Below are 26,204 nucleotides of genomic sequence, written 5' to 3'. Positions count from 1 at the left end.
AAGGAAAGTTTACTGGCTTGAAGAGTCATGATTGTCATGTAATTATGCAGCGCCTCCTTCCGTTTGCCTTTTCAGCATTATTGCCACGTAATGTTCATGAAGCAATTGCAGGGATTAGTGTTTTTTTCCGTGACTTATGCAGCAGAGTATTGACTGAAGAGGGTATTAATAATTTGAAGACAAACGCACCAGTCAGCATGTGCAACCTTGAGAAGATATTTCCTCCATCATTCTTTGATGTAATGGAACATCTTGCTATTCATCTCGCAAGAGAATTGGAACTTGGTGGTCCTGTGCAGTACAGATGGATGTATATTTTTGAGCGTTATATGCATCATCTGAAGAAGATGGTCAAAAATCAAAGCAGGGTGGAAGGATCTATAGTGGCACAGGTGATCAATGAAGAAACTGCAATCTTTGCTGAAAATTATTTTCCACCAGAAGTGCAAACAAAACACCGAAGACCTGCTCGGCATGATGATAGAGGGGAGAGAGCAACATATCATGTTACTGTCCCAAGCATGTTCAAGGAAATAGGACGACTTAGTGGAAAATTCACGAAGCGGAGACTTACGGACACTGAGAACGCTCATTTGCAAACATATTTGCTCACCAACTGTGAAGATGTTCTACAATATGAGAGGTAAAAATATTTATTCATTTATTGTTAGATTAATATTCAATAAATTTATTTCATATTGATAATATTTTTGTATATAGTGTATATATGGCGGAGTTGCGTATGACTCACAGGCATGCAACAGAAGATGAGCTTCGACAACTTAGAGATAACGGATTTGCTGCGTGGCTTCGTAGTTATGTGAGTCATATATCCTATTACCCTATGCAAATGATTAGTTTAAATTTAATATATATAAACTAATTAATTTTGCAATCATATATGTTTTTTTTTATAGGTGAATGATGGTTTGGCCAGAGGTCTTGTGTTCGATGATTGGATACGCGAATTTGTGCAGGGACCAAACTATGTGGTCAAATCATATCCTAAATTTTGTACGCGAGGATATGCATTCACAAGGAAAGGTCATTCTAAGACAACATATGATGCTGGTGTTTCATCTTCTTCTGGTGACGATGTCTACTACGGCAACATAAAAGAAATATTGGAAATCCAATTTCCTGGAATGGTTGGATTGCGTTGTGTAGTATTCTATTGTGATTGGTATGACACCACCCCAGATAGAGGAGTGAAGATTGATGCGTTTGGTGTTACATCAGTTCATTCGCGGCGGAAACTTCAATATTATGATCCCTTCATTCTTGGTTCGCAAGCTGATCAGGTATGTCAATATATTCATAATTTTTTACCAATATAATTAATTAATGTTATATATTGAACTAATACTTTGTATAATTGATATGTATAGGTGTGCTACATCAGTTACCCTCGGGTGACGTACAGAGACGATCCATGGGTTACTGTAACGCAAATCAACCCAAGAGGACGAGTGGATGGAACTTCTGATGATGATGAACCATTGCAACCAGAGTCTACCAGCAACGCCCAGGCAGTTGAAGATTTGGAAAATGTTCAACTCGTTGAGAATTTGACTGTGTTTGGACATGATGCTGTCGTACATTCAGAGCCGGAAGCCGAGGTTGGGGAGTTTGATGAAGATTCAGAAGATTCTGATTAGTTTTTTTTTTTTTTTTTTTTTTAATGGTCCGTCGGAAATCCCTCGCAATATACCGACGACATAGCGACGACAACGGGTTTCATTGAAAATTGAAAGGTCGTCGGTATTTCGTCGGAAAATACCGACGACATGTTTTTCTATAAAGTTTCAATCATAAAAATCTATAAATTTAGATGCCAAAACTATGAAAATAACACATAATAAGTGTTTAGTATAGTATTAGATCGCAACCGTTCAAATATAACAACTCATTAAAATATTTATGTATGCATATCATTGTTTTCATAACATCTCATCTTAACATTATGTACTTATACAATCATATTTATATAAGCTTACACTACAAAAAATATTGTTGTGTAAAATCGTGTTATAAAACATTTTTATTGTTAAATCTTTATGCAAATACTATATATATTATCAAAGGTTTGGATTTTGCATTTAGAAACTTGAAAAGAACACCCTAAACACTAAGTCGTCGGAATTCCGTCGGAATATACCGACGGAATGTGTCCGTCGGAAAATACTGACGGACACGTTCCGTCGGAATTTCAATTAGCCCGGGAGAACCAAACCGCTTGAAAATTTTCGCGAATCGGCATTTGGTATATTTTAAATATACCGACGGAATACCGACGAACCCGTGTCCGTCGGAATCCACGGAAATAAAAACCCTTCTCCTTTCTTCTTCGTTATCTCCGCGGCCTCTCTCTCTCTCAAAACTCTCCGGCGATTTCGGCGATTTCGGCGACTCTCCGGCGATTCCGGCCTCTCTTCACCGGCGAATCCTCTCCTCACCCTCCTATCTCTTCCCCAAACCCCAAATCATGTAAGAATCATCCCAAACCTTTTTTTTTTCAATTGTTTAGGGTTTTGGAAGTTGATCTCGGATTTTAGGTTGTTTGATTGAACATTTTAGGATTGAATGGATAGTTTAGGATATATAAGTTAGGATTGTTGTTTTAGTTTTTTTTGGAACATTTTTTGATTTTTAAAAACGTTTTTTTATTTTTTAAAACGTTTTTTTTTTATTTTTAAAAACGTTTTTTGATTTTTAAAAACGTTTTTTGATTTTTAAAAACGTTTTTTGATTTTTAAAAACGTTTTTTGATTTTTAAAAACGTTTTTTTGAAAAAAATATAAATATTTAACACTATTTTTCTTCATTTATAAATTTTAACAACATTTTTCTATATTTATAAATTTTTTATAATTTTGTATACATATATATATATATGTAAATCATGTATAGTAAAAATTTTAAAATTTTAAAATTTTTTATATTTTTTTTTAAGTTTCCACTAATAAATATTTAACAACATTTTTTTTTTAAAATATAAATATTTAACAACATTTTTCTTCATTTATAAATTTTTAACAACATTTTTCTATATTTATAAATTTTTTATAATTTGTATACATATATATATATATATATATATATATATATATATATATATATATAAAAGGTTTAATAGTTTTTTTTAAAACGTTTATAAAACCTTTTGTAAATATATAAATGAAAATATGTTTGATGGGTTAATTTTTTTTTTTTAGGGCCGAGGATGAAGCCCGCCCCGCAGCCCGTCTTCGACGTAGTTCGGTGAGCGGTTCCCGTGCATCGGTATCGTCTCATGACTCGGTTCCCGCATATATTCCCGCTCCAGCTCCCTCTGCCCCTCACGCTGCCCCTCACGCTGCTGCTCAACAGGATCCGGGGGTCATGCCGGTTCATCTATTGGTTCAACAACCAGGTCGAGAGCATCTCCCGTTTCTCCAACTCAACCCACGACGAGGCCATAGCACTTGGTTAGTATTTTTTTTTATTTGTACCGTTATATTTTTTGCTTTAATTAACTTGCTAACTTGTATTTTTTTTTAAAGGTTCACCAAGTCGAAAAATGGCATTAGCCGGAGCATCAACCAGATGATGTACTCCATGCTCCGTTTTGGATATCCAAAGTGGAGTGTGATCCCTTCCGACGAACGAGAGTTGTGGTTTCGTCAGTTTGCGGTATAGTAACCCTTCATTTTTTTTAAGTTTTTACATTTTTTTACATATATTTACTTATTAAATTGTGTTTGTTTTGTAGCAAGAGTTCAACTGGCACTCCGATCTTACGGAAACAGTCCGTAAGAAATTCAACGAAAAGGCCATGGACTCTTACACAAAGCAGATAAACGCGTGGAAGACAGTTTGGCAGAAGAACAAGAAGCCACGGTTCATCAACGGGGGGGTGTGGGAGCAGTTGATAGCTCATTGGGAGAGGGAAGACACTGCAGAGACGTCTTCTAGGAACTCCAGGAACCGGAAGAGCGATCGTGGCGGGAAAGGTATGTATGTGCACAACCTCGGCGCTTGCTCCATGTCTACTAAGGAGGATGAACTTGTAAGTTTTTTATTATTATTTATCTTTATATTTTTTAAATAAATATTTTATATATTTTTTGGCTAATAATGGCGGTTTTTTTAGATCGAAGCAAATGACGGTAATCCCGTTGATCGTCTCCAACTCATTAAGGTGGCTCACACTAACAAGACGACGGGTCAAATTCAGGACCCCGTGATCAGAGGTGTAGTTGATTTGGTGGAAGCTGAGATAGTTTCTCAATCTCAGCCTCTCTCTGATGACGGCGACTCCACGGGAGCTTCAACCAACCTGTCTCTATTGCAAATAAATGAGATGGTTGAAAAGGTAATTTTTTTTATTAATATATTTTTTTTATAATGTCGATTACTTACTTGTCCATATTTACTTACTTTAAATATTTTTGTAGGCGGTTCCTAAAAGGAAAGGAGGCCGTTTAGTTGGGTTGGCCCGTCGTGCTTCTTCGTATCCGGCATCTTCTTCGCAAGCTCCGTATGCCGATCCCATGATTCTCGAGGAGCTACATGACAAAGATGAACGGATTGGGGCATTGGAGGAGCAGAACACCACTATCCTTTCGGAGAATGCCACTATCCGTTCGGAGAATGCCACTATCCTTGCTGAGTTGGCATCCCAGAAGAAGTTCAACACCGAGATTATGCAGAAGCTAGATCGTTTGATGTCTTCGAGTTCATCTTAGTTTATTTCGGCTTTATAAAACTTTCGGAATGTTTTTTTTTTCTATTTCGGTTTGTATGAATTTTAAACTTTATGAATGTTTTTTTCCTATTTCGGTTTTTATGAATTTAAATTTTATAATATTATTAGTTTTAAATTTCCAATTTTTTAAATTTATTAATATCAAAAAATATATAAAAATGCAAAATTAATTTGTAAAAAAAAAAGGGTATATACCGACGGACAACGGTCGTCGGAATATACCGACGAACATATATCCGTCGGAATTTACCGACAAACTCATTTCCGTCGGAATATACCGACGAACGTGGTTCGTCGGTATATTCCGACGACCGATGTCCGTCGGTAAATTCCGACGCCCAAAGTTCGTCGGAATAAACCGAGGAACCACGTTCGTCGGAATTGTAGTTTTCCGATGAACTCTGGTCTCGTGTAGCCGCATCGTAATATCGTCGGAAGTTCGTCAGAATGACGTTTCTCGGTATTCGTCAGAAAGTCGTCGGAATTTCTGACGAAATTCCGACGAATTTGTTTTTTCCGACGAAACGATACCGACGGACGAGTTCGTCGGAAATTCGTCGGAATAGACCGATTCCGACGAATTTCCGACGATTTCGGCCATCAGAATCCCCCTGTTTTCTTGTAGTGAAAGACAATGTTATTATATGACTTATTGCTTGTTTTTGATCTTTTATCTAATATTATTTCTTTATCAAGAGCATGAGTTTGAGCATTTTCCATATAATTTGATCTTATGTTATTTTTGGTGTAGTCATATGCTTTTGAGCATTTTCCATGTATTATTTTGGTATATTATTACAATTTAAAAGGTTGTATTCAACTAAGAGTTTCAAATGATTTACATTAAAATGACAAATCCACTGTTATTCAAACATGAATTTTAAAAAACACTTTAAAATCCATTGTTATTGAACTTGTCATTTCATAAAACACTCTGAAATCCACTGTTATTTAACAAAATTTAAGTTGAAATTTTTTTTAGATGATATTCTAGAATGTTTTAACAAAAATCACATCAAATTCTCCAATTCTCCTGCAATCATCTACAAACTCATTAAAAATCAAATTACTTCAAATGTCAGATTCAATACACCCCCTAAATGTTCAAATCTGCTGTTTTCTCCACCGGAATATAATTCCACTAGTCGCGTTCTTCGCATTGTAAGGTTGATTATAGATGGGATCATGTCGATCCAACTGATGACAAAAAAAACATTTAGTGCACGTTTGAAAGTGTACCAAACTTCTGAGAAATTTAAGAATTTTGATAACAAGTCAGATTGAGTGCCTGTGAGCCAACCCCCGCATGAAAGAAACGTTGACAAAGAATCAGTGATCTACTGAGATAGCAGGTCATTATTATCTTCTAAATCTCATAACATGTGTCCAAAAAGTAACATAAGAAAAATATGAACAAAAAAGTAAACTTATGAAAAATATTACAAAATGAAATTTAGCGAAAATTTTCTTTAATTCTGAAGAAAACCAATTGAAAAAAAGGAAGACAATGGTGGTGATTGAACTGGAGAAGAAAAAGCAAATAAAACTATGGTAAAACTACAGAAAACAAAAACAGAAGAATAGTTAGAGAGGTGTCGGTGCCGACAGATGAACCGGAGGAACCAGTGACCCACTAAAAGTGACTCCTTTGCTTCCGGAGGCATGCAACGCATACTCAGCCCCACATTGTTGATATTCACTAATCACACTCACTCTACATATGTAGTCCCATATGGTTCCAATTTTTTTAATAAAGTATAGTTCCAATTATAAAAGTTTTTCTTAATATTCTAAACATTACTTATTAGTACTAAGACATAAATGAATTTATGCCTCCGCCATTCACGTTAGCATTTATTATTCACATGAATCCATAATCTTTTTTTTTTTGAATCCAAAATCTTAAGATAACGTAAATTTCTTCTGTAATAAATGCAAGGAAATGTATTTCACAGAAGTATTTTATAAAAAATAAAACCGGAAGTGTGTTAAATTTCAAAAGTGTGATATTGCGCTTTACACATCAAAGCCTTCCTAGAGATCAGCTCTAGATATATTATCGTTTAACGCATACATGACTACTTTTTTTTGGTATATAGTCTTAGCTCTATAAATGTACGCAAATCAGTATGGGTTAAGAGTTTCTTCTGATAAAAGAACAGATTTTGATTGTTGCACAAGTAACTATCTCCTCTAATTTTCATTTTGCAAAACATGCATTGGACTAAATCAACAAGTTTATTTATTCAAGTGGATCAGGTAACACAGAGGACCGAACTAGATCCTTTCTATACCTTAGTCTGAGTGTTAAAACGAGTTGACTTAGTAAAGAATGGTAAAAGAAACGCACAGCTTGCACAAAGAACCAAAAATAGAAATATCCTCTGCTCTTGCATTGTATTGTTTGTTCTTGGGGATGTCTCATCTTTCTTTTACAGATTTTGTAGCATCGAGATAATTGAGCCGACATGTTCCTAGTAACAGTTCTGGTAGTTCCTCTACTGTATTTGCCTGCATAATCAGTTTTCAAACATCGAATGATCTTCATTACTTATTGTTACATAACATTAAGTCTTAGAATTCTATAATTTTCAAGTTTCAACATGATTAGTTTTTGCTTTACCTGTATCAAAAAGGCCATTTCTATAACCAAATTGTTAAGATACCCAAGAACAAGATTGGTTACACCTCTTGCAACAGTTGAAGACCCAACATCAATGTCAAGCTGAGAAAGAAAAGATTATGAGTTTTGATATAGCATATAATATTGCTTTTGAATTGTGTTTTTACCTCCAAGTAATTTTTTCCACGGGTGTAGCGAACTACAAGTGCCTGACCCACCAAGCAAGCCTTCTTGCCAACACTCTGTTTCACAATCCATGAGCCTTTGGAGATGTGTGGGATGAGTTTAAAGCGCGAATTGCGATAAGCATCATCACCATTCACAAAACTATGTAACAAAGGATGATCTTCTAATGGAGTTTTCAGCATATAGTACAATGCTAGACTATACATAGCTGAACCTGGGGCCTGATTTATATATAAATTTTCATATTAGTTAGGTCTCTTAACTAAAAATAAAGCAATGATTCTTTAGAATGATAGTAGCTAATGTCAAAGTTACCTGCATGTTTACAATGAAGAAAAATTCAGGACCGCCTTTGGCTGCGAACTCCTGAACTACACCACCTAGTCGGCCACCAAGATCATCTTCTCGCTTATCAGAACTTATCCAATCTGCTCCAATCATTTGCATCATTGTGTCTTTTGCCTTTACCTGTCGTTTGAATGGTACCAAGGATCATTATCATGGGTTGAACACACACATATGTGTATCTGGAAAATGGATTACCTTTTGTTGGTCTTGTAGATAATTGTCTCCACGAATCAAAAATGTGGAGGGATCCGCGGTAGCCCAACTACAAGGCAGAGTAAGATTTGGATCTTTTTGAAGAGTGGCTCCATAGAAGAATGTGGTCTTTTCATCCATACCAACCTCTTGTAAATCCATATAGCCTTTCTTGTTAATGGCTAGATCTTGAAGTTTCTTGACAATGCCAGCTGGTGATGGTATCTTGAGCTGAAACACACACACACACACACACAAGATTACTTTGTTCCACAAGCAAAACAAGAAGTGAGAGGAGAGCTGGTCCTAGGCATAGCTAGATGAAACATTCTCTTATGGTCCTCAATATATTAATGGTTAATATGTATATATAATATCATTTAGTACCCAAATGGTTAAGAAAAAATATGTTTAGTAATTGTTTCAAGCCCTATATATGAATCTCAGGACCGGTCATGAGTGAGAGAGCCACTGTGTTAAGCATAAATTTACCTGAGAGTGTCCTTGTGAAAAGAGAGAGTTATCAATGAAGCTATCAAACTCACTGGGCTCAGGAACGTCGAAAAATTCATCAGAAGCATCATTTAAATCCATCAAACTGTTACGTGCGGAAGAAGGTTTCTCCATATCCTCAGCCTTCACAAGCTCTAGATCAACCCTTTTGGCTGCTATTTTAAGAGGTCTAGTGTTGATATTAGACACGCATGATTTAGTATCCATGAACTCCCCGGAGACGAACTCAGTGAAGCCATGTCCTTGTTTCGCTTTGAACATTTCGCGTAACGCCGCAAGTCTCTCAACCACGCGGATGGTTATGGATCTTGAAGAAGAAGCCCCAGTGTATAAGTTCCAGCTTCTCCAATCAATGGCTACCATATGCTTTACTAGTGATTGTTTCGCTTTGTTCACCGGTGTCACCACGTAACCACCACCTATGTTCCAAATCATGCAAAACTCATAAAAAAAACAAAGGGTTATAAAGTAAAAAAAAAAAAAAGAGTTGTGAAGAAAGAAACTTTACTTTTGACACAAGCACGAACGTATCCCTTCTTTGGTGGGCACTCCTTGTGATAAACAGAGTGACAAAGAATCACTGTGATAGTCAAGGTTGAGAAGGTTATAGGCCAGAAAGTTCAACATGTTAACGTTCAAGAAATATAATCAAGAATTGATCTAACCATATGTTCCATCTTCTTCTCTTCTCCAGTAGCGTCGCAGCAATAAGTCTCTTCTATTCATTCCCCATGGCAACCAATCACTGTATAGCTGGACATTGATTATATCTGTGTGTCCATCAAGATGCTCCACCACGCTGCCTTTGTAGAAAGAAAAGTCCCATCTACAAGAAAGTCATGTAAACCCTAAGTCAAGAAAAAGATTAATATCTAAACTTAGAGGAAATCAAGGTTTCTTGCGTCAAGCCATGTATAGTGGCTAATATGGAAGATAAATGAAAATATACCGATAAGGCTGGTTAACCTTTTAGATCAAAGTGATAGAGCTTACTCTGATCGTAAAGGACCGAAAGACATTAAGGTATTGAAGATATCTTCTGAAGTACCATCTATGACTCCAACTGCCATTATTGCAGGATGATCATCCCAATGCTGCAAGAGGTTTTAGTAAAAGAAATTAAAAGTTAAGATTCACAAATGCAGTAAGTAAACAAATTTACATTACCCTTCCACGGGAATCCCAGTCTTTAGCTTCTTTGAAGAGGCGTAACCCTGAAAACTCAAAAGCTTGGTAAGGCTATCGGTTTCTTGAATCACAAGTTTTTTACAGAGAAAGTTATCTTTTATTACCGTTTTGGCATCCAAATATTTTCCATGGAGAAGGAGCAATGACATCAGGTGCTATTGTCTCAACATTCAATGATGAGTAATTTGTCCAGTCCACTGAATTTTTGCGGCGCGACCTCCTTGATACATTAAATTTCACAAGTCCTTTCTCAGCATGAGATACAAATTCGCAATCCGGAAATGGAAACTTCTGAAAACATTAATCAAGTGGTATGTGAGTCTCAAATCTTATAATGTATTGAAAATGTAACAAACCTTTTGTGAAGCATCTTGTAATGATCTGATCCATTTGGCTGCTTCTTCAGGACTACTTGCACCCAACTGTTTAAAAAAAAAGAATGAACCTTCCAAAACAAGAAATGCGAGATGTAAAAGACAAGCTAATTCAAACAAACCTTTAACTGGTCCAAATGGTTCGTAGTATTGTAGAGCGTGAAGATGAAAAGGATCTGGAACAACACATGAACCAAAAAGAAACAATCCATAAACTGAGTAATATAGGCTAATTATAAGTATCCAAGAGTTGGTACCTTTCTATTGAAGCTCTCCCTTCCATTGTCGGTAACCCTAATACAACAGTCTAGAGATGCTCTTCTATAAGGTTCCTATACATAAAGTTGGCGATTTTTATTTATCATCATTATTCTCATTACTATCCTCCTTAGATATAAACCCTATTTAATTACTTCTTTATGTCAATATTTTGCATCTACTCTGCGTAAATCTCTTTATACTAAAAAGCGTAACACATAAACAAAATGTCATATTATGAGGAAATGAGAAAGACAAACCTCGTTTTGATCTGATGGTACTGATCTAAAGCTTTTAAGGTTGTCGTCGAGAAGAACAAAATATCGTTTACGGGAAAATTGAAGACCGAACCGGTTGTGTCGGATGGTATAAAGCCAACCTTCCATTCTTCCGTCGGTTTGAGACATTTCCATTTTTCTACAAAACCCTTTTTAAGTTTTACATAAAACGATTCAAATTCATTTTTTCAAAAAAAAAAAAAAAACATCATGAATATTTGATTTACCAGTTGAAATGCTAGCTTCGTTTTCCCGTAAACAAATATATATACTAGATGTCACAAAACGTTTTGTATATCGAATGCTTAACTTGAAGTGATTCTCTGATTCAGCCGAAGCGAAACAGAGAATCTTAATTTTTTTTTTCTCTCAATCAAGAGAGAAAAACAAACATAAGTTTTGTTCCGTTCTGGTCTTATTGCTTCTACGTCTCGTTTTGGTTATAAACTTTTTTAAAAAATTCGTTGGTTAGAAATTACTTGCTATTTGTGAAGAGGCTAAAAGATTGGCACTTCTATGTTCGGGGTTTTAATTCTATAATTAGTTGTTTCTAATATAATTATGCCATTCTCGACAAGAAGATTCCAAAAGTCTTTAAACCGTACGGTGAATGACTTACCAGTGCCTAGAGGTGTCAAATGGGCGGGCCGTCCAATGGTTGCCCATGTCTATATACAAACGGGTTTAATATGGACAAACCCATTATTTCATTTGTTTTTATTGGATAAAATGTAGAAGACCATTAAGAAAATGGTCTTTGTTGGTTTTGGGCTTTATGGACGTGGACTGTCCAATGGTCACAAAACCTAGGGTTTCTAAAATTTAGTTTTTCCGCTAAAATCGTAAAAACGATTTTTTCGCTTAAATTTTGATATCAAATTTTCCCGCCAGAACCAGAAAATCGAGTTTTTCCGTCAGAACCGCAAAATTGAGTTTTTCTTCAAAACGCAAAATCGAATTTTCCCGCCAAAACCGGAAAATCGAGTTTTCCTACCAAAACCGCAAAATCGATTTTTCTCGCCAAAACCGAAATTGTTGTACTTATGAACTTATGTATTATTGTACTTATGAATTTATGGATGAATTTAAATTTTATGAACTTGTATATGTAATTGTAGGCTTATAAATTAAAATTTTCTTATATGGTCATTATGGACCCCATGGCAAAACCAAAAAATCGAGTTTTTCTGCCAAAATCAGAAAATCTAGTTTTCCGCCAAAACCGCAAAAATGAGTTTTTCCGCTAAAACTGCAAAATCGAATTTTCCCGTCAAAACTGCAAAATTAAGTTTTTCCGCCACAACCGCAAAATCGATTTTTCCCGCCAAGACCGGAATTGTTGTACTTATGAACTTATGTATTGTTGTACTTTTGAATTTATGGATGAATTTTAATTTTATGAACTTGTATATATAATTGTAGGCTTATAAATTAAAATTTAAATTTTTTTTATATGTTCATCATGGACTCCATGGCAGTCCATGAAAATATGAGTGTTAGTAGGTATGGTCCTTAATGGACATGGTTCTTAATGGACATGGTTTTTAATGGACATGATCACTCTCATGTCCGCAAACAATAAATGGACAAATGGATATGGGCTAATGGACATGAGTTCATCCAGTTTACAGCTCTACCAGTGCCTACAAGTGAAGTGACCAACACATTCCACACCTAAAACTGAGACGGAACGAAACAATAATTCAATTCGTCACAAAACCAAAACGGGCCCTAAACCCGTAAAGTGGGCCTAACACATCAATTTGTTTCATACGGCCCTAACATTTCTCTGACAACAAATCTCAAATTAGGTAGAAAGGAACACCATACCATTAACTTATTAACATAACCCAAATTAGAAACCGGAACAAAGGTTAGCCATTGTACTGCCCTGTAATCTCAGGTCCTTTGACATTATTGGTCCAATTTTTTTTTAATCTTAACTTTAATCTAAATCTTTGGTCAAGACTAGCCCTAGGTATTCGGGTATACAGTTCGGTTTCGGGTAGGAACCATTTGGTTCCGGATATATCGGATAAATCATTCTTATACCCAATAGGTACTTATGAGATTTCGGTTCGGTTTTGGTCGGTTTCGGTTCGGTTTCGAGTACCCATTTAATAAATGAATCAAATATACACATACAAAATATATGAGTTAATATGTTAATCTAAATGGTCTAATGGTTACACACTTGCATATTTGTCAATCCAACTAGAGTTCGAATCAATAAAGTGCTAGTTTTATAAGTATTTATTGAGTTTTAATATAAAAATATCATATATATATATGTATAATATAAGAGAGTACATAAAAGATAACATGGTCTGGTGATAACAATGTTCTCGCTCTTCCTGTTCGAGTGGGGTTGATGACATTTTACCTTATATTAGAAAGTGGATACTTGTTTTTTGGATATTCGGGTACCCGTTCGGTTTTCGGTTCGGTTCCGGTTCGGTTCCGGTTATTCGGATATAGAAATTTAGGAACCATCCGGATATTTGAGAGTTTCGGTTCGGTTTCGGTTTCGGGTAATTTGATTTGGTTCCGGTTCGGTTTTTCGATTCCGGTTTTTTTTCCCCTAGTCAAGACAACAAAATATCAATTGTTGTAAAAAGTAATATTTTTTTAATTGTTGTTAATTTTCATTTTTTGGGTAAAATTGTTGTTTAATTTTATAAAAATGGAAAAAAGAAAAAAAAGACAGCTTTTAGAATTACTAACTCCACACAACACAACATAAACACAGCAAGCAAATAGAGAGAGATACCTGCAGAACCCAACTTGGGCCCCCCCCTGCTATTACTTAACACTTACTATTCCCTCTTCCCTTGTCTTACAATCTCTCTCTCTCCTCTCTTTTGTGTAAACAAAGAACCGATCTTTAGATGATTTTGGTAACTCTTCTTTAGCTCTCTGCAACCCCTCGAATGATCGCCTTGTTCCTGTGAAAGCTTTGGTATTCTCCAACTCCAACTCCAACTCACATTTTCTTTCTAAATGTTTCTGTTTATACCAATAAAAATCACTTTTTTGTGCTCTTCGAACTCGGCATTGGCTAAGCTTCTAGAGTTTTTTTTGTGTGTTTCCTTCTACTGGCTCTCACTATTTGTTTATGCATTGTGATGGCCTGATGGGTCTCACTTATGGTTGAATTATTGATTCCTTTTAGGGTATCGATTTGATATTTTATCAGATTCAGAGGAATCAGTCCCCTTTGTGAGTGTTGAATGTATATATTTTCAACTTTATTAATCTGAAAAATTGTTTAAAATTAGGCAAAAGCAAAGTAGAAAGCAGAAACATCTGTTTGAGTTTCCATAAGAGGTGGTGACTTGAATTTAGTCAAGAAAATATGTCAAAGTCAATGCTTTTGATAATGTTGTTCCTACAGAAACATTGTGCTAAAGATACAGTTTCTTTTTCTTTCCTTCATATAATACACACTAAGTCTGAATGCTAACCCAATTAAATGATCCATAAGTTGATATGTGTGTTCTGTTCTTTTGTTTTTTTTTTCAGCTTCATTAGTTGAATGGATCCTGTACCTGTCCGATGTCTTCTTAACAGCATATCTCGTTATCTTCATCTGGTAGCATGCCAGACTATAAGATATAACCCCATCCAAACACGTATTGGAAACGTGGTTCACTTGTTGAACCTCTTGAAACCGTTTCTAGATGAAGTTGTTGATTGCAAAACACCTCCTGATGATGACTGCTTAAACAGCGCGTGCGAAGACCTAGACTCCGTTGTGAACCAGGCTCGTGAGTTCTTAGAAGACTGTTCCCCAAAGTTGAGCAAGCTCTTTGGTGTAAGTTTGATGATTTAAACTCTTCATTTCAGTTTTTTCTTCTGCATATTTATTCAGTGAGTTAGTGTGTGTGCAGGTGTTTCACTGTGAGCTTTTGTTGGAAAAAGTCCAGACTTGTTCACTGAAGATTACTGGCATACTTCTTCAGTTATCACAGGCAAGTTCAAGTGTACAAGGTGTTGAGGTAAACTACAATTACTTTAATCTCTGCCTTTGAGTGCAGCAAAGTACATTAATCGCTAGGAACAATTTTTCAGCGGTGTATGGAGGAGATTGAGTGTTTTAAGCAAGAGAGGACATTAACCGAACACATTAACAATGCTTTACGGAATCAGACAGATGATAATGATGATCTTGACAGCATTATTCAAATGATTGGGTTGGTATCAAACCAGGACCTCTTAAAGGAAAGCATTGCTGTGGAGAAGGAGCAGATGGACCAACTGATAGATCTCGTCTCTTGCATCCGTGAACACATGCTCAAGACCGAGTTTCTTGAAGTGGCTAAAGGTGTCTCAACACCTCCTTACTTCCGGTGTCCTTTGTCTACAGAACTCATGGTTGATCCGGTGATAGTAGCTTCAGGACAGACATTCGACAGAACATCTATCAAGGAATGGCTTGACAACGGGTTAGCTGTTTGTCCCAGGACGAGGCAGGTGCTCTCTCATCAAGAACTCATTCCAAACTACACAGTTAAGGCTATGATTGAGAGTTGGTTGGAGGCAAACAATATCACCCTTGCTGTTAACTCCGGTGCTGATGCTTCATCCATAGCTAATAACATGGGTTCTAATGACTTCAACCGCACAGAGAGCTTTCGTTTCTCTTTAAGAAGCAGTAGTTTTACCTCAAGATCATCTGTTGAAGCTGGAAATGGGTTTGAGAAAGTGAAGATCAACGTGCCTGCTAGTGTAAGCAAGGACTTTGAGATCTTTGAACTTTCTTCTCAGGAGCAGTCTTATACTCATAGCAGGAGTGAATCAGTTTGCAGTGTTGTCTCTTCGGTTGATTACGTTCCTTCCTTGACAAGTGAGACACAAAGCTTACCGATGAACCAACAAAGCTATAGTGAAGCGAGTACTAACGAGTGTTCTGTACAAACAATGATGACTTCACATACCATAAAGTTGGTAGAAGATCTTAAAACCGGATCTAACAAAGAGAAGACTGCTGCTGCTGCTGAGATACGTCGTCTGACCATCAACAGCGTTGAGAATCGTGTCCACATTGGGCGTTGCGGTGCCATCACTCCACTGCTTTCACTTCTATACTCGGAAGAGAAGCTAACGCAAGAACAAGCAGTCACAGCTCTCCTGAATCTTTCCATTAGTGAAGTAAACAAAGCCATGATTGTGGAAGCTGGAGCTATAGAGCCGCTTGTTCACGTTCTGAACACAGGAAACGACAGAACCAAAGAGAACTCAGCAGCTACATTGTTCAGTCTTTCTGTTGTCCAAGTCAACAGGGAGAGAATAGGGCAGTGTAACGCGGCGATACATGCTCTGGTGAGTCTTCTTGGGAAGGGAACGTTGAGAGGGAAGAAAGACGCTGCTTCTGCTTTGTTCAATCTCTCTATAACTCATGAGAACAAGGCTCGGATCGTGCAAGCTAAGGCGGTTAAGTATCTTGTGGAGATGTTGGATCCGGGTTTGGAGATGGTTGATAAAGCGGTTGCTCTTCTTGCGAATCTTTCTGGAGTTGGGGAAGGGCGTCAAGAGATTGTTAGGGGAGGTGGGGTTCCGTTGCTTGTTGAAACTGTTGATTCAGGGTCTGGGAGAGGGAAAGAGAATGCAGCTTCTGTGCTGCTTCAGTTGTGTTTGAATAGTCCTAAGTTTTGCACTTTGGTTTTGCAAGAAGGTGCTATACCTCCGCTTGTTGCCTTGTCTCAGTCTGGTACACAGAGAGCGAAAGAGAAGGTAAAAGACTATAATAACAAACCAAGTCTGGTTTCTTGTTGTGGTTAGATATCTGAATAGTGATGTTGTTCTTTGCAGGCACAGCAACTACTAAGCCACTTCAGGAACCAGCGTGGTGCAAGGATGAAGAAAGGTAGATCATGATCATCAAGAAACGGAGCTGCATTGTTCCATTTGGACATTCCCCTTGGGAGATTTGTTTTGTTAAGCTAGTAGAAACTTTTACTCTTTTCTTTTTGTCAGGAAGATAGCTGGAGAATAGTGTCTTTCTCTTATCTTTCCTGCTTGTATTGGGTTCTTGTTATGTGTGTGTGTATTAATGCTGGTGTTTAGTAGTTACATATGTGTGCAACTTGTGAGATTCGAGTATATAAGAAATGAAGTTTTTACTACGGCTCCAGTTTTTATTGTAAGAATATGAATTACTATATTTGGTAATGTTTTTAGTGTATAAATTGCAGTAAATATTAATAATAATAACATTTACTATAAATTTATTAAATTAGTTTAGAAAAATTAATATATACTAAATTAAAATAACTAAGTTGAAACTAAAATATATATACTTATGTAAATATTCTAAACAATGGATACCTATATAGTTACAATATAACTCGATGCATGTAAATTTTTAGTTACCAAATAGAATTAGCATTAAAATTATTGGAAAATGTTTTTAAAATAATTCAAATGGAATTATTAGTTCATATTCATTTTTGACTAACTGCTAATTAGCTACATATTTTTTTTTTTTGAAAATGCTTCATTAATAAGAAAAGTAAACTTAGAATCTGAACAAACGTGAATTAACCAAGTGGTCTTGATCTAGTGGTAAAGGGGTTCTAGCTGGAGCTTATGTCTTGGGTTTGATTCTCTTTGGCCACCCATAGATGCCTTAAGTGGCAAGAAAACCCGGATTTATGTGGATTTCTTGGTGATTAGTCCTTGAACCTAGAAAACCTTTGAGATGTTATAAAAAAAAAGCGGAAAAAAGAGCAAAAACGTATTTAGTCAAATACCGGTTTAGAGTTTCTTATGTGAATTAATAAATTTTTAAACTCTTAGGCCCATATTTATAGCAGCGTCAAACCCCGATTTCTTTTTCCCAATAGAAATACATATTCATCTAGAAAAAGTAAATTTTCCTAAATCGAAAAGACTACGTACGACCCAACGAATGCTGGATTTTTACTGGTGCACACAAATTTAATACACCTCAAAATGCAACACATTCAAATCAAAATTGTCCAAAAGCAAAAGGTAACTGTGAGTAACTAAAAAGAACACCAAAAAAGATTAACACATTTGCATAGATACATCATGGAAACTATTCGTCCAATGTTTTGCAGCTTTTGCTTACATTGTTTGTTTCTTTACAGACAAAACCAGAGAGTCCTCTCAATATGTGTAAGCTTCCACTTTCACTACTGGTACATAAACATCGGATTGATGTCAACATTTTGTTATTTACCTTGGCTTTGGTTGTGTAGCAAAAGAGAGCAAGGGTTAAATGAGTCTATGGTGTAATGGACTAACCAGAAACATGGTCTGTGACCGACGCAGCATCTCAGTCATTAGTTATCCCATGACTGAACCTGTTAATCAACACAATGTCTGATGAGGCCATCCAAGTAGAGGTTCCCATAGTTAGGCGCGGTCCGACTACCCGGAGTGGAACCAGGGCTTTGCGAGAAGGTTTCACCAAGGCTGTCCAACAAATCCTTGATCGAGATGGACAAACTGACCAGGACCAGCTGCTGATTGAGGAGATGGTCCAGTTGAAGATTCAAGATCAAGCCGGCCCAACGGAGGTTCAGGACGCGACCGGCCCGATCCAGTTCAGACTCAACCAAGCCGGACGTCTCATTTCCACATCCGAGCTTGGACCAGATCCCATTTCCATTTCTTCCACTCTAACTCTTCATGGTTCTGAGATCTAGCCGACATCAGAAGGATTGGTATGTTGTTGTACTCTTTTTCCTTATCGGGTTTTGTCCCACTAGGTTTTCCCGAAAGGTTTTAACGAGGCAACATGCAAGCATACTATGAATTCTGGTTTAGGCATTCTCAAACCGACAACCAGTTGTCTGGTTTATCTTTATTTTTATTTATTTATTTGGTTAAGACTTTGGGCTTTTGTTTCAGCCTCATTTTCGGCCAGCATGTTTTAAGGCCTTTTTTATTTTGAGACCCATAAGGGAAAAACCCTATATAACTCTATGTGCTAGGCGATTTTTGGCCTCATGTCTTTATGAAATAATTTTGCCTTTGCAAACTCAGAAACCCTAAGTCTTTTCCCTGTGAGAAACAGAGAGAGCAGCCGAGTCTTATCGAGCTCTAAACCACCAAGCTTGTGGCGATTCTTCACTTCCATCCCATCCACCGATTTGTCTTGAGAGTGATACACATCCAGCAAGTCAAATCCCATAGCTATCCACCTCCATCCACTGTTCTTGTTGAGAGAGATACACATCCAGCAACAAGGATCCATCCCCCATATTTCTATCCTTCTCTTGTTTTGTTTCAGTTTGCATCATATAGTTCTAGATTTCCATTCAATATAAAAACTCATAAAAAGTCATATTTGTTTCTGTTCTTAACATATCAATTAGTTTCCTTTCAGTTCATCATTTTAGATCCATAAAAAAACTCATAAAAATATCCCTTATCTGTTTCAGGAACCAGATCGGCCATCGTCCGCTCCATCGCATCCGCCCAGCCGCCCCATAGCCGTCGACCCGTCCTGTCCAGTCCGAGTTCTTAAACCTCTGTCCGCCCATTTGTATGGTCTGAATCTCAGCCTGTATCATTTGGGTATCAGAGCTCAAAGCTCCTACACCTACGGTTGTATCCTATCCTTTTACTTTTGTTATTCAAAAAAAAAAAAAATTGAACTTGTTCTTGCTGTTCTTGGCGAGTTCAAAACTTGTTTGTTTGCATAACTTTGATCCATTTTTGTGCATCCATCATTCTAGTAACTTGTTTTTGGCATCCATCGATTTTTACTTTCCTTTTTTGATCAAATTTTCATTTAATTGCATTTAATTTTCTTGGCTTGCACTTCAAGATTTTCCATATTTAAAAAAAAAAAAAAAATTGTACTTTCCATTTTTTAAATTTCGATTTTTACTTTCCTTTCTTTTGAATCAGATTTTCATTTAATTGCATTCAATTTGTCTTGGCTTGCACTTCAAGTTTTTCCTATTTAAAAAAAAAAGAAGGAAGTTTTACATTCATTACATGCCTTAGATAAATATTATTTCATTCTCTTTTGTTTCCTTGCAAATCACTTGTTTCTTTTCTTTCTCTGGTCGCAGGAGACATGGGCGACCTAGATGGAGCACCAACACAAGCCGAGATCAATGCTCAGCTGTTGGCTAACCATGCTGAACTCCAAGCCGCACTGGCTACGGTGACTGAGCAGCTGGCTCAGATAACAGGGAGAAACCGAGCTAATGCTCCACAGCCAAGGAGGAGAAACCAACCCATTCCAGAAGAGCAACAATCCCAATCCAGTGAGGACAACTCGGACACTGACCGTACCGAACCGGACGAGCCGCGGTACGAACGGGCTGGGCGTGGGAACCGGCGGGAGTATCGGGTCCAAGGCGATGGTAGCCCGATCCGTAGGAGATTCCGAGATGAGGAGGTCGCTTGGCAAGGGGGCAAGGATCTCAAACTTACTCCCCCAACCTTTGCTGGAAAGGTTGACCCGGACGCCTACATCGAATGGGAGAGGCGCATGGAGTACATCTTTGAGTACTACCGCTATACCGAGGCCAAGAAGATCACCCTAGCCGCAGCCCAACTGACGGACAATGCCCTAACTTGGTGGGACAGGGAAGTAGCCGAGGTTGGCCGGGTCTATAGGATCGAGACTTGGAATGAGATGCGAGCTAAACTCCGAGCAAGGTATATTCCCTCTTACTATCAGCGAGACTTACTAAAACGTTTTCGCAAGTTGTCTCAGGGTACTAGGACCGTGGAGGAATACTTTGAAGAGTTCGAGGCTCTCAAGAACAAGCTCAGGACGCGCGAAACCGAAGAAGTTATGATGGCACAGTTCTTGGAAGGTCTTCAAGACCGCATCGCTCGCAAGGTGGAGAGGCAGACTTACGTCAACTTCAACGACCTCCTCCACTATGCCGTCCAGGCCGAGCAGCACATTAGGAGGAAGAACGCCTCTAGTGCCAGGAACAAGACGCCATGGGCTCCATCCGGATCCAAAGGAGCTGAGAAAAACAAGTCCGTTGAAGTGGAAAGCCGGTTCAAGAAGAACCAATCCGATCAGTCCAAACCAGGCTCATCCGAACCAGGTAAGGGACAAACTCCAGCCCAAAGAACCCGTGATATTACTTGTTTCAAATGTCAGGGGAAGGGGCACTACGCCAGGGACTGTCCGAACAAGCGTGTCATGATCCTTAAGGCGGACGGCGAGTATGAGTCCCAAGACGAGGTCGATGTAGGGTCGGCTGAATCAGGAGATGAGATAGTGGACTATGCTGAGACTGGTGAGCTACTGGTGGTCAGACGAGCTCTCAGTGCTCTCTTTGATCCAGAGACCGTCCAACGAGAGAACATCTTCCATACGAGGTGTAGCGTGGAGGGCAAGGTATGTAGTCTAATTATTGATGGTGGCTCTTGCACTAATGTGGCCAGCAGGTACCTTGTTGACAAGTTAGGGCTAGCAAAGTCGCCACACCCCAGGCCATACAAGCTTAAATGGCTCAATGATGAGACGGAGCTTAAAATCTCGGAGCAAGTTGTTGTGCCCTTTTGTATTGGTAAGTACCAGGACCAGGTGAAGTGTGATGTGGTTCCTATGCAAGCTGGACATCTTCTGTTAGGGAGGCCTTGGCAGTTTGACAAGGATACCATTCACCATGGAAGGACTAACACCTACAGCTTCACCCACAACAACAAGAAACACAGCCTGGCTCCTCTCAGCCCCCAAGAGGTCTACGAAATGCAGAGAGCCATGGACCAGTCTGGACTGTTTAGTAAAACTAACCTTTTCATCTCTTCTAGTAAAGTGATTAAATCATTGCAGCAGGATACACAAGTGCTACTAATGGTCTTCAAGGAAGGTTGTTTTGCAGGTTTTGAGGCACCAGATTGCCCAGCTGAGATGCAAGTGCTAATGGACAAGTACAAGGACGTGTTTCCTGAGGAGATACCAGCCAGCTTACCACCCCTCCGAGGCATTGAGCATCAGATAGACTTTGTGCCCGGCGCCCCACTTCCAAACCGAGCCGCGTACCGAGTCAATCCGGAGGAGGCTAAGGAGCTGGAGAGACAGGTCCAAGACCTTATGGACAAGGGGTACATTCGAGAGAGTCTCAGTCCATGTGCAGTTCCCATCCTCTTGGTGCCTAAGAAGGATGGTACATGGCGTATGTGTGTTGACTGCCGAGCCATCAACAACATCACCATAAAATATCGGTACCCCATTCCTAGACTTGATGATATGTTAGATGAACTGAGTGGTTCCACCATGTTTTCCAAGATTGATCTTAGGAGTGGCTATCACCAAGTGCGGATGAAGGAGGGTGACGAGTGGAAGACTGCTTTTAAGACCAAGCAAGGCTTGTATGAGTGGCTCGTGATGCCATTTGGTCTTACCAACGCCCCTAGCACCTTCATGAGGCTTATGAACGAGGTTCTAAGGCCCTACATTGGTAAATTTGTAGTTGTCTATTTTGATGACATATTGATTTACAGTCAGTGCTTATCCGATCACATTAGCCATGTAGAACAGGTTCTGAAGGCACTCAGGCAGGAAGGACTCTTTGCCAATCTCCAGAAGTGTGTCTTTTGCACTGACCAGTTAATATTTTTAGGCTTTGTTGTGAGCTCACAGGGTTTGAAGGTCGATGAGGAGAAGATCAAGGCCATCCAAGACTGGCCCACGCCGACCACTATTGGGCATGTCCGAAGTTTCCATGGCCTAGCCAGCTTCTATAGGCGGTTTGTCAAGGACTTCAGCACCATTGCTGCTCGCATGACCTCAGTGATCAAGAAGAATGTATCCTTTGTTTGGGGCCATGCCCAAGAGGAGTCTTTCAACAAGCTTAAATATAGTTTAACTCATGCACCCGTTCTTACACTTCCTGATTTTAATAAAACTTTTGAGATTGAGTGTGATGCATCAGGTACAGGCATTGGAGCTGTTCTTACTCAAGGAGGCCGACCAGTGGCATTCTTTAGTGAGAAATTGAGTGGAGCTGCCCTCAACTACCCAACCTATGACAAAGAGCTATACGCTCTAGTAAGGTCCCTTGAAACTTGGCAGCATTACCTTTTGTCTAAGGAATTTGTTATTCATACAGATCATGAGACACTTAAGCACTTGAGGGGACAGACCACACTCAAGAAGAGGCACGCCAGATGGCTCGAGTTCGTGGAGAATTTTCCCTATGTGATTAAGTACAAGAAGGGCAAAGACAATGTGGTGGCCGATGCACTGTCCCGGAGACACACTCTCATTGTAACTATGGAGGCCAAGATCATGGGTTTCGAACATATTAAAGAATCTTATGCCACTGATCTTGATTTTAATGAAGCTTTCAGGAACACTGAGAAGGGAGCTTTCGGACAATACTACCAGCATGGAGGGTTCCTGTTCAAGGGAAAGAGGTTGTGCATTCCCAAAGGAGCCATGAGGGAACTACTGGTTCGGGAGGCCCATGGTGGCGGCCTCATGGGACACTTTGGTCGGGACAAGACCTTGAGTGTCCTAACTGAACATTTCTTTTGGCCAAACATGAAGAAGGACGTGGAGAGCATATGTGCCAAGTGCACTACCTGCCTTAAAACCAAGTCCAGGTCACATCCTTACGGTTTACAAATGCCATTGCCGATTCCTAACCACCCTTGGGTAGACATTTCTATGGACTTTGTGCTGGGTTTACCCAAGATAAACCACAAGGATTCCATTTTTGTAGTGGTAGACAGGTTCTCCAAGATGGCCCATTTCATAGCCTGTAACGCCACTAATGATGCTACTCAGACCGCCGACCTATTCTTCAAGGAAGTGGTCCGACTACATGGTGTTCCTCGAACCATTGTGTCTGACCGAGATACCAAGTTCCTCAGCCATTTCTGGAAGACACTATGGGGCAAGTTGGGAACCAAGCTGCTATTCTCCACCACTTGCCATCCCCAAACCGACGGCCAGACTGAGGTAGTAAACCGTACACTCTCTCAACTGTTGAGGGCTACGGTCGGTAAGAATTTAAGAAATTGGTTGTCTTGTTTGCCTTTTGTTGAGTTTGCTTATAACCATGCTAGGCACTCTACTACTAATCTGTCACCTTTTGAGATTGTTTATGGGTTTCAGCCAGAGACTCCTTTAGACTTCACCGAACTGCCCAGCTCCATGTACCGCAGTCGTGATGGAGCCAGTAAGGCCGAGTTTGTTAAGAACATGCACTTGAAGGTTAAGGAGAGGATAGAGGCCAAGACGGCTAAGGTCAAGGCCAAGTATGACCAGAAGAGGAAGGAGGTGCTGTTCGAACCCGGAGACTTGGTGTGGTTACACATGCGGCCCGAGAGGTTTCCGGAAGCCAGGAAGTCCAAACTCTCTCCCCGTGGGACATGACCATTCCGCATTTTAAAGAAGATCAACGACAATGCCTATATCCTTGACCTCCCGGCTGAATTTAAATTCTCACATACTTTCAATGTCTCGGATTTGTCTCCTTTCCATGCAGATAGCTTTGATGATTTTGCAGATGATGGTGTTCTGAGGTCAGAACCTCTTCAAGGGGGAGGGAATGATGAGGCCATCCAAGTAGAGGTTCCCATAGTTAGGCGCGGTCCGACTACCCGGAGTGGAACCAGGGCTTTGCGAGAAGGTTTCACCAAGGCTGTCCAACAAATCCTTGATCGAGATGGACAATCTGACCAGGACCAGCTGCTGATTGAGGAGATGGTCCAGTTGAAGATTCAAGATTAAGCCGGCCCAACGGAGGTTCAGGACGCGACCGGCCCGATCCAGTTCAGACTCAACCAAGCCGGACGTCTCATTTCCACATCCGAGCTTGGACCAGATCCCATTTCCATTTCTTACACTCCAACTCTTCATGGTTCTGAGATCTAGCCGACATCAGAAGGATTGGTATGCTGTTGTACTCTTTTTCCTTATCGGGTTTTGTCCCACTGGGTTTTCCCGAAAGGTTTTAACGAGGCAACATGCAAGCATACTATGAATTCTGGTTTAGGCCTTCTCAAACCGACAACCAGTTGTCTGGTTTATCTTTATTTTTATTTATTTATTTGGTTAAGACTTTGGGCTTTTGTTTCAGCCTCATTTTCGGCCAGCATGTTTTAAGGCCTTTTTTATTTTGAGACCCATAAGGGAAAAACCCTATATAACTCTATGTGCTAGGCGATTTTTGGCCTCATGTCTTTATGAAATAATTTTGCCTTTGCAAACTCAGAAACCCTAAGTCTTTTCCCTGTGAGAAACAGAGAGAGCAGCCGAATCTTATCGAGCTCTAAACCACCAAGCTTGTGGCGATTCTTCACTTCCATCCCATCCACCGATTTGTCTTGAGAGTGATACACATCCAGCAAGTCAAATCCCATAGCTATCCACCTTCATCCACTGTTCTTGTTGAGAGAGATACACATCCAGCAACAAGGATCCATCCCCCATATTTCTATCCTTCTCTTGTTTTGTTTCAGTTTGCATCATATAGTTCTAGATTTCCATTCAATATAAAAACTCATAAAAAGTCATATTTGTTTATGTTCTTAACATATCAATTAGTTTCCTTTCAGTTCATCATTTTAGATCCATAAAAAAACTCATAAAAATATCCCTTATCTGTTTCAGGAACCAGATCGGCCATCGTCCGCTCCATCGCATCCGCCCAGCCGCCCCATAGCCGTCGACCCGTCCTGTCCAGTCCGAGTTCTTAAACCTCTGTCCGCCCATTTGTATGGTCTGAATCTCAGCCTGTATCAATGTCCAAACTCACGGCAGTGCACCCATATTTGGTGATGCTAATTATTATAATAAGTAAACAGTGAATAGAGACATAAGAGCATCATTAACCCTATAACTCCATTTAGGTTTCTTAATGAGTTGTTTAATAATAAAAGTGAATCAAGAAATTTAATTAAGAAATCCAAAGATTTTGAGATTTATTGGGAGTTTCTAACTCTGTTTCCTAATCCTTAACCTTCGTCGGAATCGAAGACGAAATTGACGGTGCGCTTCGTCGGAATCGAAGAGGCAGTCGACGGATGAGGCTTCATGAAGGAAGAAGGAGTCTGGGGCGGGTCTATGTTCGGTGCGACTTTCTTCCAAGACTCCACAAACGTCCGTCGACGGAACTTCCGTTGAAAAGGCACGAGCCGTCGCCGATTTCGAGGATCCGGCGGCGATCCGTCGTAGAGGAGGCGAGAAGCTTGTCTAAACATGGAGGTGATTTGATGATGATGAATCTATGTCGCAGATGAGAGAGATGAAGACGATAAGAAGAAAAAAGAAAGAAAAAAAAATCAAAAACATAATATGCTGACACGTGTGGTAAGGATCTCCTTTGTGATCGTTTGCAAAAACCATGAATTAAGGATCGGTTATATGAATTTAATTTTGTTTCCATTTAATTAAATGCCTAATTTTCTTTAAAAACCCTACTAAGAATCTGGGATAATGGTGGTCTAAGAAGGGTGTAGTGATCACGTTGAGACTTACCTGTCCACTAATCTGTCACTCTTTATTTTGCACCATTTCTTTTTTCTTTATTATTCCC

General features: G+C 39.1%; 2 protein-coding genes across 3 annotated transcripts; one reads left to right on the top strand and one right to left on the bottom strand.

The window, feature by feature from the left end:
- Window positions 1-6,869: 6,869 nt before the first annotated feature.
- LOC106414407 (protein ENHANCED DISEASE RESISTANCE 2-like) lies at window positions 6,870-11,115 on the bottom strand. Of its 2 annotated transcripts, none has more exons than XM_013855070.3 (16): window positions 10,935-11,115; window positions 10,690-10,846; window positions 10,429-10,503; window positions 10,294-10,347; window positions 10,154-10,219; window positions 9,902-10,088; window positions 9,777-9,823; window positions 9,603-9,703; window positions 9,275-9,435; window positions 9,118-9,189; window positions 8,589-9,028; window positions 8,100-8,327; window positions 7,872-8,024; window positions 7,538-7,777; window positions 7,371-7,472; window positions 6,870-7,258 (listed from the first exon to the last, which is right to left on the bottom strand). In XM_013855070.3, the coding sequence occupies exons 2-16, from the start codon at window positions 10,840-10,842 to the stop codon at window positions 7,169-7,171; spliced, it is 2,169 nt and encodes a 722-aa protein (XP_013710524.1). In that variant the 5' UTR covers window positions 10,843-10,846; window positions 10,935-11,115; the 3' UTR covers window positions 6,870-7,168. The 2 variants fall into 2 exon arrangements, with proteins under 2 accessions (XP_013710524.1, XP_048620601.1); XM_048764644.1 differs by having other exon boundaries at window positions 6,871-7,258; window positions 10,690-10,856; window positions 10,935-11,114.
- Window positions 11,116-13,449: 2,334 nt separating this feature from the next.
- On the top strand, window positions 13,450-16,832 carry LOC106411575 (U-box domain-containing protein 3-like). The gene is made up of 5 exons (XM_048764643.1): window positions 13,450-13,666; window positions 14,230-14,521; window positions 14,598-14,705; window positions 14,779-16,440; window positions 16,519-16,832. Exons 2-5 carry the CDS (start codon window positions 14,243-14,245, stop codon window positions 16,582-16,584), a joined length of 2,115 nt encoding a protein of 704 aa, XP_048620600.1. The 5' UTR covers window positions 13,450-13,666; window positions 14,230-14,242; the 3' UTR covers window positions 16,585-16,832.
- Window positions 16,833-26,204: the final 9,372 nt, after the last annotated feature.

The sequence above is a fragment of the Brassica napus genome, chromosome C8, assembly GCF_020379485.1.
Source record: "Brassica napus cultivar Da-Ae chromosome C8, Da-Ae, whole genome shotgun sequence".
Lineage (NCBI taxonomy): Eukaryota > Viridiplantae > Streptophyta > Magnoliopsida > Brassicales > Brassicaceae > Brassica > Brassica napus.
This window is presented reverse-complemented; position numbering and strand designations above follow the sequence as displayed.